Source organism: Coenobita brevimanus, chromosome 65 (assembly GCF_032717465.1).
Source record: "Coenobita brevimanus isolate Jiangsu-jjx chromosome 65, ASM3271746v2, whole genome shotgun sequence".
Taxonomy (NCBI): domain Eukaryota; kingdom Metazoa; phylum Arthropoda; class Malacostraca; order Decapoda; family Coenobitidae; genus Coenobita; species Coenobita brevimanus.
The window spans coordinates 33,267,439-33,279,092 of NC_137018.1; the positions used below are offsets into that span (position 1 = coordinate 33,267,439).

Here is an 11,654-nt window from a genome sequence, read left to right on the forward strand (position 1 = left end):
TCATTATATTTACTGTACTCATGAAAATTGAAAAATGAAATAAAGAAATAAAAGCTTGAACATTTATTAGTGAACTGATGATGTGTTAAGACTGCACTGTAGAATTATCACGACACCTGTGCCCCCACGTGAGTTTGTTTACGTTTCCGACTGTTCTTCTTCTTCCCCACCTGACCTCCATCACTCCACCCCTCACCTGCCACTCAGCTGTTTTGCAGAAAATAAAATAAATGATGTTCGTATGAAATGCAGGCATATTATTTATTTATTTTTCTTCCAACAAAGTAAACTTTCATTCCTATTAACATTTATATTCAGCCATTAGTGTTTTATAATGTTTGCCTTTTTCAAGTCTGTTGCATATGTCCAGCTTCTGTTTCAAGGTAAGCACGATACGCTTACGTTTAGTTTGCACTTTAGGCATTTTGGAGTGTACAAATTACCGTCTATTAGAGGAACACAATAGCAAGAGAGCTTGTTTACTGTCTGGTGGCAAAACGCAGACTGGTGATTTTTGGAGGGTGTGGAGGATGACTGAATTCAAGTAGGGGAAAGAGGGGGAGAGGAGGGGTGGTTAAGAGGATTTGCTAGGGATTTACATTAGCCGGAAATGCCTTCACCTCGCTTTGTCTGACTTCACCCAGCCTCGCATGACACAATCAAACAGCGGTTTGGCGGTCCATTCAAATTGGCGCACAGTTATAACTTACTGACATTTTTACCAGCCCTTGAATTTTCCCATTGTTCTGAGTATTCCGTTTGTCTGGATACCGGATAGCTGGGATTGTACTGTATATATATATATATATATAGTAAAACCTCAATATAACGGACTTCAATAGACCGGAATTCGCTTTTATCGGACTCTAGGACCTACCAGACTAAATTCCTATATAGTGTATTGGAAAAAGTCCGATAAAGTCAGAAGCAGACCAGACAGCCTGACCACTTCAGCTATGTTCACCACAATAAGGTAAATATAAGACATGTTTATCAGTGCACAGTACAGTATTGTTATACTGTATATATATTATACCATTTGATTAATGTAGTAGTGGTAGGTGGTGGCGACCATCATACACTCACTTGATGTAGTGCTGCATACTTCTTCAGTAGCCTGTAACATTCTTTTTCTGTGCCTGCCCTCCTCTCTTCCTAGTTCTCCCATATTTCCTGTCACATCTTATTGCTCTTCTTTCATTTACAGGTGGCTTTATATTGAGTAATAAGCCAAATGGTTTCCTGTAAGCCAAGAAACCATTTACAACGCTGGGTGGTAACCATATAACCAAACCATACGTGCTTCCTACGTGTCAACAGGTGGGTTGGTGGAGGGTTAGTGCCCCTCCCCGTAAAACAAATAACTCAAAGTCAAATGGCCACTCCTTTTGGGATTATGGCATCTGGCAATAGATAGATAGGTAGGTAGATTAATGTAGTGAAGGTATAACACAGTACAGTACCGCAGTGGTAGTCAGAACAGTTCAAAAACCGTTCATGCGATCCGGACTAGTATCTGATATATCGGAAAAAGTCCGGATTAGTAGTGAGAAGTCTGGATGTCACTTTTATCGGAATTTTGCATTTTTCGGAATGGTTTGGGCCCCAAGTAGTCTGTTATAGTGAGGTCTTACTGTGCAAAAAATATACCCTGAAAGTGATACAAGTATATGCACCAACTTCTCAGACCTCAGATGAAGAAATTGAAACATTCTATGATGACATCTCCCAGATTATGGAAGAAGAAAAGACCACCTATACTATACTCATGGGAGACTTCAATGCAAAAGTTGGAAAATCAAAAAATGGAGAAACATGTATGGGAAAATTTGGAGTGGGAGAAAGGAACGAAAGAGGAGAAATGTTGGTAAACTTTGCAGAAATGTTTAACATGAGAATAATGAACACATATTTCACAAAAGAACAGGGAGAAAGTGGACCTGGATAAGCCCAAATGGAGAAACAAAGAATGAAATCGACTTCATTATAGCGAATAAGAATAACACAATCACAAACGTCACAGTTATCAACAAAGTAAATATTGGAAGTCACCATAGAATGGTGGGTTGCACAGCAAGATTCAGTTTCAAAAGTGAAAGAAAGAAGATGATTAAAGACAAAAAGATATGCCCAATAAAAGTCAACGAAAACAAAGCAGCTTTTCAGTTGGAAATAAGGAACAGATTTCAGGCTCTCAGTTATGCTGAATGTGACATTGATGAGTTGAATGACAGACTAACAAAAGTCCTAAAAGAATCAGCGGAGGTAGTAGCAAAACCTAATACAACCAAAGCCGGGAAGTATTCAGAGAAGACACTTGAGCTTATGAAAAAAAGAAAGGTAATGAAAGTAAAAACAATGAAAGATGAAATAGAACGAGCAGAATTAAATAAGCTTATCAACAAAAGACAAAGAGAAGAAAAAAGAAAGAGAAACATGGATCAAATCAAAGAAACCATCAAAAAAGGAAAAAAGTCTGAAACAGGTCCGAAATAAAATGGCACTTGGAAAGCAACAAATTACATCACTAAAAGACAAAAACGGTGAAGCCATTAAATGCAGAGATATGATGCTGAAGCAAGTTGAAGAATTTTACAAAGAACTGTATGGATCAAAGACAGTAGTACCAATAGCTAACTTTTCTGTTGACAGAAGTGAAATACTTGAGATAACATCAGACAAAGTAAATATGTATTTCTTTTAAAAATATGAAAAGAGGGAAGGCTCCGGGAGAAGATGGAATAGTAGCAGATTTACTGTTGGATGCAGGAGCAGAAGTACAAAATAGGCTTGCTCACTTATTTACCCAATGTATAAAACAGAAGAAAACTCCCAAAACATGGTGTAATGCAATTGTTATTCTACTTTATAAAAAAGGCGACTCAAAACACCTTAGTAACTATCGACCCATTAGCTTGCTATCAGTCATTTACAAACTTTTCACTAAAGTCCTTACAAACAGAACAGCTACAAATTTGGAGGAAAATCAACCTCGTGAACAGGCAGGATTCCGATGCAGGTATTCGACCACTGATCATCTGCACACAATGAATCAGCTAATTGAGAAAACTACAGAATATAATAAACCACTATGCTTAGGTTTTGTTGATTACGAAAAGGCTTTCGACTCAGTGGAGCACATAGCAAGTATAAATTCATTGCGAGAACAAGGAGTGAATGAGAACATTGTAAAACTGCTCGAAAACATATATAAAGAGGGAACCGCTACAGTTAAATTACATAAGGACTCAGAGAAAATTAAGATTGGGAAGGGCGTGCGTCAGGGAGATACAGTTTCACCAAAGTTATTTACAGCATGCCTAGAAAGTATTTTCAGAAAGCTAGACTGGGAAAACAAAGGAGTAAACATAGATGGAGAAAAGCTAAACCATTTAAGATTTGCAGATGACATTGTCCTAATCTCAGAAAAAGCAGAGACGTTGCAAGAAATGTTAAATGACCTGAACAGAGAAAGTCTCAAAGTAGGGCTAAAGATGAACCAGAGTAAAACTAAAGTAATGTTTAATCTTCAAACACCAAAGAGCGTCATAAGAATAAGTGGAGAAATTCTTGAAGTAATTGAGGAGTACAATTACCTGGGACAAATACTAAAATTAACGAAAGATAATGATAGCGAAATAAAAAGACGCATTACAATTGGATGGAAAGCTTTCGGTAAACATAGAGACATTATGAAAAGTAGCTTGCCAGTTTGTATGAAACGAAAAGTATATAACGAATGTATAATTCCAGCTGTGACGTATGGTTGTGAGACTTGGAAACTGACAAAATCAATGGAAAATAAATAAATTAATTGCTGTCAGAGAACAATGGAAAGGTCAGTGTTGGGAATATCTTTAAGAGACAGGAAAAGATCAACTTGGGTGAGAGAGCAGACTAAAGTCAAAGATATTATAGAAGTTATAAAAGAACAGAAATGGAGGTGGGCAGGCCATGTAGCAAGAACAAGGGATAATCGATGGAGCAAGAGGTTGACTGACTGGACACCAAGAGATGGTAAGCGTAGCAGAAAAAGGCCAGACAGGAGGTGGAGAGATGAGATAGAGAAATTTGCAGGGAAAACGTGGCAAAGATTGGCTCAGCCAAGGAATTCGTGGAGAAGGTTGGGGGAGGCCTTTGTTCAGCAGTGGACTTATAATGGCTGATGATGATGATGATATATATATATATAAATGTTTTGCAAAATTAATATAGTTGCCCCTCAGTAGTTTGTTTTTTGTAACAGAGCCAGCGGAACCATATCTGTTTCCTTCAAGCCTTACCACATGCGAGTGTATTCATAAACATTTACTGTATTTCAAAGTAAAAAAAAAAAAAAAAAAGTTAAAATGGTGATCAATCAGATGAATGTAGGCTGCTGTAGATGGCCTTACATGAGTACTTATTAAGTACTAATATATGTGCAGGTTAAGGTATAAATTTCATTATTGCTACTAATTGGGGTATCTGTGGTTAATTCACATTAACAGCAAAGCAGCAGTCATCTTGTACATGGAGCTGCTTATGCTACTGAACATCCTAGAGACAAGTACACCTTGGTCCCAATTAACACGCCTTTATGGTGGATGTGAGAGCACGTGCTATTTGATAGTGCGCTAATTGAAACACATAACTTATGGGGAAAAATTCATTGGGTGGATGAGTGACTCCAACTTTAGGGGTTAAATTTTTAAACACTGACAATTACCTTAGATGAGCTGGTCTAAACCGGTTTGCTGCCCTCCCCCCCCCCCCACTCTCACTTTCGTACCCCTTGATGAGCTGGGCTAAACTGGTTTGCTGCCCTCCTCCCCCCCTCTCTCTCTCTCTCTCTCTCTCTCTCTCGTAAATAATACGAAGCAATAAACACACAAATCGCACTAATATCTTACTAGAATGGTTGAAAGTGATATTTTATGTTATACTGTGAATCACTGTGATAAAATACAAGTGATTTAGTGATATTTTTGCTATAATCAAAGAAGTCATATGCTAAGCGCATTAGCGGTTTGAAACTGTGCAGCTATTCTATTAAATAACTCATGACATTATATAAGTAAGTTTTATAAAAAGGAAAGCGGTAATAAAAGTCATTCATGAAGTTTTATAAAGTTTGTAATGATTTTCCTCTTATTCCTAGTTTCGCAAAAGCCTAGCGTAAACACGAATATCATAATAAAACCATACAAGACTGGCTAGATGTGTTTTTTTGTTTTATTTATTATTATTATTGTAATTATTGTGATGATGTAACGTGGCAGTAATCCTAATTTGTACGGAAAAAAATCTTGTTGTTTGGTGGAAATATCCATCTCTCTGGGGTCTTTCTGGCGTTAGACGATCAAAACACACCTTGTATTCTCTTAGATCGTTCTCCGGGCTTGGAGTGTATACGGACATGCAGTTTGTTGCAAACGATAATAGAAAGATTGAAAATTGTCTGACAAGAATATTAGCTCTTACGATTAACCCCTTAACGCTTGGGAGCAAAGGATCATACCGCGGGGCGTCACTTTTGTGATTCTGTGTTATTTTGAATTCGCCTGGGCTTTCAAGTGGTGGCTTGTATCATCTATCAGTACTGCCAATGTCCAACACTAGTCACCACTCCTAATCTCATCTGTACTCCCATCCATTGTTGACAATTTAGCCATTTCTCCCCGTTCTTGACTCCCCTCCCTACCTCTCCTCCATTACCCTCTCCTCTCGCCTGCCCGGCCGTGCTACGCTAAGTAAATCTTCCATGGAATTATCCACTGATTTCATCCATTGAAATAAGCCCTATGCCCTATTCTTATACCAAATAATATATACAAAAAAGAAATAAGGTAAGTGATAGTGCCATACACCTGGAATTGGCTAATCATACACCTGGAATTGGCTAATTATCACCTGACAACACCTCACGTGCACTCGTTTGCTAATTTTCGCTGTTTATTTCCCCTTGAAATTTGCCGTATAATCTATTCTCGTAATAAAAATATATATAAGAAAGGAAGGGAGAAGCCTAAATGATATTTACATGCACCTGGAACTACCTAATTTATTATGTATTGTCTAGATTTCCTGCCAATCATTTCATAGCATATATATTAGCAGCTGTCACCAGGCTGACATTGGCAGCATTGCACTTCCCCTAGGCTGGCCACCACACTGTATTGAGTTTACTGTCGTCTTTCAAGGTGAAAGCACGTCGGATTCACGCTAAGTGACTGCTGTGGAACGTGAACTGGCTAATTTGTCATTGAAAATGATAGAGAGTGACTACGATCTTTCTGGTGAGTAAAACAGTGCAAGTGGAAATGTAAATAATGTGTAAACAGGAAATGAAAGCAATGAATGTAAATATAAGTGAACAGTGGAAAATAGTTTTATAAGTTACTGCAAGTGACAATGCCTAACACAGTGTAAATAAAATAGAAATGTAAATAATGTAAATAAAATAGAGAATGTAAATAGAAATGTAAATGAGTAGTAATATAAGAATACAGTACGAGTATATATACTAGGAGTAATGAAAGTGAAAGTTTCACTCTAGCATGTATGAATACTATGAGTTATGAAAGTGAAGGTGAAAGTGACAGATTCACTCTCAACGCTAGTATACAGGACGAGAAAGTGAATGCTACGTATTTTACTGAAATAGAAATGGAATGTCTACGTTGACAATAAACTACTATTACTGAAGGAAACTTATGGATAAAGACTGTAGATATATGTAAGTGTTATATAGTAATAGAATTATAAAGTGTGAGTGTTTTTATGAATAATAAATGACAGAACACCAGCAGCGAACGATCGCAAGTGGGAAGGTCATACACGCTCGTAATTTTCATTGCTTTCACAGTGTTTTTTTTTTTTTTTTTTTTTTTTTTTTTTTTTTTTTTTTTTTTGAAGTATGGATTCCAAACTATTTGAGAATCATAGAATAGTGTTTCTTGTGATAATATCAGGCTGTGGTAATCATATTATGGGTTGTTGGGAAGTGTAAAGTGGAGACTTCGTTACCGAACATCAGAGGTCTCCACAAGTCCTACGGTACTAGACGAAGGCTCAACAAACATCCCAGGAGAAAGCTGAAGGTATGTGCCATATGCATATGTAATTTTAATATTCTAGGACTAATAACTGATTTTTGGCAAATATTTTTAGAGTCTGTTGGAGCGCGAATATGCCTGCGGGACACGCAAGTCAAAGCAAAACAGTCCCGCGGTTTAGGGGTTAACGATAAGTGGGATAAAACACGAGTTGAAAACACACCATTTTTTTCCCATTTCTCCTCACTGAGCTGCAGCCAAAGGATTTAGTCGTCTGCAGCAGCCAACATTCGGCTGATCTGCATTATGGAGAGCTCTCCTGGTGTTTCTGGTGTTGCTGGCATCGGTGTAACCTCCTCTTGTCTCACCTCCTGTAATGCATCCTCGATAGATGCTGCAGTAATCACATCTTCTGCTGAGGTGGCTTCACCAGCATTGTTAATTTGAGATGTGGATATTAGAGACAGTTCGCACTATTTGGGAATCGCACTATTTGATCATGTGCTAATTGGGACCCTGGTGTATATGAAACTTTCAGAAGCACTGAGACAGCTAAAATGGGGATAACAGAGTAACAACCAAGTTTCAACCAAAACTCCAACAAGAACTTCTCTGGGTGTGTGTGTAGCAAGTGAGTTGCTTCTGAATTCCAATATTTATCATGCATTGGCTCTAGATTTGCTCAGTACAAGAAAGTTGATAGAAAATGACTCCATAGAATATATTGGCTTTAGAAAATACTGTATTAGGAAATTTTGTAACACAAGAATACACTGTGGCCCTCAAGGGGACCAAGACCTTCAGACTGATCTGCATACAGTAGTGCACCAACTTTCGCTACAGCAGGATTCATGGAATCCACTTTCGCGGCATGCACCAAATATTCCCTAACATCCACTTTTGCTTGAAAAAAATCGATTTTTGCGCACAAATTTTGGGTTTGGGACAATATTTTGAACTTTGAATTTCCTGCACCGCCCACCCACAACCCACTGCCATCTTGAATGACGTCATGTCAACACTCTGTCCACCCATTCCCGCCATTGTGTACGAGCGTGCTAGCTCCATTGTGTTGGATTCTCACAGTTCAGTGGCCTCTACTATACCTGGTAGTGTGGGGAAAGGGCCTGGTGGTGTGGGGGGAGAGCCTGGTGGTGTGGGGGGAGGGCCGGGAGGCAGTGGTGGTGATAAAAAGTGGCCGGGACATTCAAAGTCGGGAGGAAAGGCCAAGGCTAAAAGAGAGTATCGTGTTGGAGTGAAGAAACGGCAGTATAATAATGCATCAAGTTGCATCTGAGGAGGCAGAGAGAGAGAGTGGTAGCGAGGCAGCAAGAGGTGGCGCCAATATGTCTGGCGTGGCTAAATAAGCCCGCCACGCGCCTCGGATACTTACCCCCAACATCCATTAAACACCTCAACCTGGTCTCTGTGGTATGTTTCTCCTCACATAATGTGTACTGTACAGTTTTTATTGTTTGTATCTCACAATGCAATGTACAATAGTGATTTGATGTACTGTATTACAAGTGAAAATGAAAATCTGATGTTACTTTAGGATAACCGGGAACCAATTAGCCTTTTTGCCATAAAGACAATGCCCCAACTTTCGCTAATTCCACTTTCGCGCATTATTTTTGGACCCAATTAGGCGCGAAAAGTGGTGCTCCACTGTAATTTAAAATCCACATTTTTAACATGCTCATATGTTAGCCAGTTTAAGTTCATCTGGAGTGGCAAAAGAAAAAAAAAAAATCCAAACTTCTCTGTTATCACTTTTCACTTCCTTTCCCAACCCTCCAAGCCACCCATCTTTTGGTACTCCACTCCTTTCAACCTAGTTTTCATTCTTCCATCTCTCATTCTTTTCTTTCCTTCACTTTTAGACACTCTGTCAGATCACCCTGTATATTCCCCTTAATTATACGAGTACATGTTGCATCAGCCTCATTCCTATACTGTATTGTGTACACACATGTTCATTTGTCTGTATTTCTTGTCAGGGACAAAAATTGGCCTAATGTTTGATTTCTTTTACATCTTGCTTCCTTTACAGGCTAATATTCATAAGCTGAAGGAGACATGGTATGTCTCCCTACATAAAGGTAATCTTCTTTGATAGGCATCAGAACGAAAAATGACAGACATACTTAATGTAAGAAGAAAATTCATTGAAATAATAAACTTTTGTCACTGAGTTTACAATACTTGTTAGGTAGCTTACTGCTGTGGTATATTTTGACTACCTTCACATGTGACAGTTATGTCTCTAACTTTGTCCAACCCTCATATTAGGCAGAAGCACACTCACACAGGAACTTTGTTGCCATGTTCACAGTCTTTCATCTTATTTTCAGTTTTCAGCGTCACCATTACTGTCATAGTAAGAACGGGCTGCTAAGTATGAACTTAAAAGCTAATTCACACTATTCATCATGTTACCATCAAATCAGTGTCATATCACCATTATGTCAGTATTTCTTCCATGTAATTAAAGTGACCTGTTCACACCAGACTGTTCATCACCATCACCTACTTGGCACATATCGGTTCCCCGTCACGGTTTCTATCTGCAGTCAGCCCCCGCAATTTGCGGGTTCACATATTTGCGGATTTTGGTGGGAAATTATTTCAAGATATTTCCTGCTTCTCCCAGCATCAGCTGTTTCTAGTGGTTCATAGTTTTTTTTTTTTTTTTTTTTTTTTTTTTCCCAGTGAGAAATACTGTCCTATACAGTTAAACTGTGCAGTTACCCTGTATTAGTATGTACGGTACTGTTCAGCACATGGCAATCTCTCATTGTCATCATTGCATGGTGAATACAGTGCACTGTACCCAGAAAGGCTTGTGTATCATCCTGTACTGTCATTTTAGGAAGTATTAATGTGCCATAAAATGCTTTTACGGGTGTTATAGTGGGTTTAGAGGTTAATAGCAAAATCTAAAACATTGAGATCAGCGAAGGTTTGGACTATTTGCGGAATTCAGCATTCGCAGGGTGTTCTGGTACGTGACCCCTGTGAATAGTGGGACCTGACTGTATCTGTTCATAGCCAGATGCCATGATCCCATTAGGGGTGGCTGTTTGTCTGAGTTAATTGTTTTAAGGGGAGAGCCACTAACCTTCCACCAACCTGCTTGTTGACATGTAGGGAACATGTATGGGTTGCTTATATGGGTACCACCCAGCATTATAAATGGTTTCCTGGCTTACAGGAAACCATTAGGCTTGTCACTTAATGTAATGCCACCTAAAAAGGAAAGAAGAAAAAAAAAAAAGTGACAGTAAAGATGGGAGAAATAGGAAGAGCAGAGGGCAGACACAGAAAAAGAATGATAGATGTGAAGGAAGAAGTAGGCAGCACAAGTGAAATGATGGTCGTCATCACCTACCAGCTACACGGTTTCTCAGGAAGGATATTTTGACGCAGTGAGACAGTGCTGAATTGAACAGTTGCCAGGACATTACTGGTAGTGTGAAGAACACTCTGACACGGTTGTCTGTCACTCACTGACTGTTTACAGTGGAGAGCAGAGGGCCTGCTACTTGAACTAGTGTTCTTCCTGAGAAGATCTCACTTTATCTTTTGTAGCAAATACAGTAGTTAAAATTTGAAAAAATTTATCATCATCTTCCAGCTCCTTGTAAAGTGTCCAGTATTCACTCTCAGTTTATCTTTTCCTCAAGGCATTATGTATCCATAACTGCTCCACTTTTGAGTTCAGCACGTTTTCTTCATTTAACACCAGTGAAATTAATGCAGGTTTCTTTAATCTGTGAGGCTCCATGTGTACTTAGAGGTTGAAAGCGAAGTGGATGGAATTGTGACAGGTGATGTGAAGACACAGTATGGTTGACAGAACGTTGACATGGCATGATGGAACGGTGACATGGTGAATTGTTTGGATCAGCCTTGATCCATGAGCTTAGGGTTACAGTTTAATGAAGATTGTTGCTTCACAATTGTCACTCACTTTAGTGATAAATGTTCATCTTCCACAGAAAACTTTCGGACTTTTAGCAGCCCTGAAGATACAACTCAAGGTCCTCTTCAAGACAGCAGAAGCCACAGTGGTACAGTCCATAACTTGTCCAGTTCTTATGTAATGATCTTCAAGTTTTGGGCTAGCATCCCAAGGCTTCAGTCACATTAGTCTTTGGGATTTTAACCCTGTCATCTTTCATTGGACCATGAGTTTCATTTCATACATCATCATTCATGTGTCCTTACATCTTAAGTCTTTGTACTGCAAGTATCCATTCATATCTTTTCCCAATTCAGGTCAACTGAAAAGTTTTATATCACTGTATTTTCAGTTTGTCTTCAGTAGTTTGTTAATTACTTTTCTCACACTTGTCACCAGTCTTCGCAGATCTTTTGTGAACTGTTTTTCATCATGCACTGTAATAAAATAGCTATTATTATGTATAGTGTTCCCTTGGTTATAGCAGTTTTGGGTATCACTGCCAGATGAAAATCTGTTCTCCTGCCATTATCGCACAATTTTTGGCTAAAAAACTTTGTTATTCTGTACCTGAACTGGTTTCTTCTGACAGTAATGGTGCAAAATCTGTGGTTTCTGATGGTTTTGAGGGATTCAAAGATGAGGCCCTACTC

At 38.7% G+C, this 11,654-nt stretch overlaps 1 protein-coding gene across 1 annotated transcript in view; it reads left to right on the plus strand.

The window, feature by feature from the left end:
- Positions 1 to 11,323, plus strand: part of LOC145405103 (uncharacterized protein KIAA2013 homolog) — a 458,993-nt gene extending 447,670 nt beyond the window's left edge. Inside the window, exon 15 of the mRNA XM_080276618.1 lies at positions 11,039 to 11,323. Coding sequence (XP_080132744.1) covers positions 11,039 to 11,057 — 19 coding nt within the window. The 3' untranslated portion in view covers positions 11,058 to 11,323. The remainder of the gene's footprint in view (positions 1 to 11,038) is intronic.
- The last annotated feature ends 331 nt before the right edge of the window (positions 11,324 to 11,654 follow it).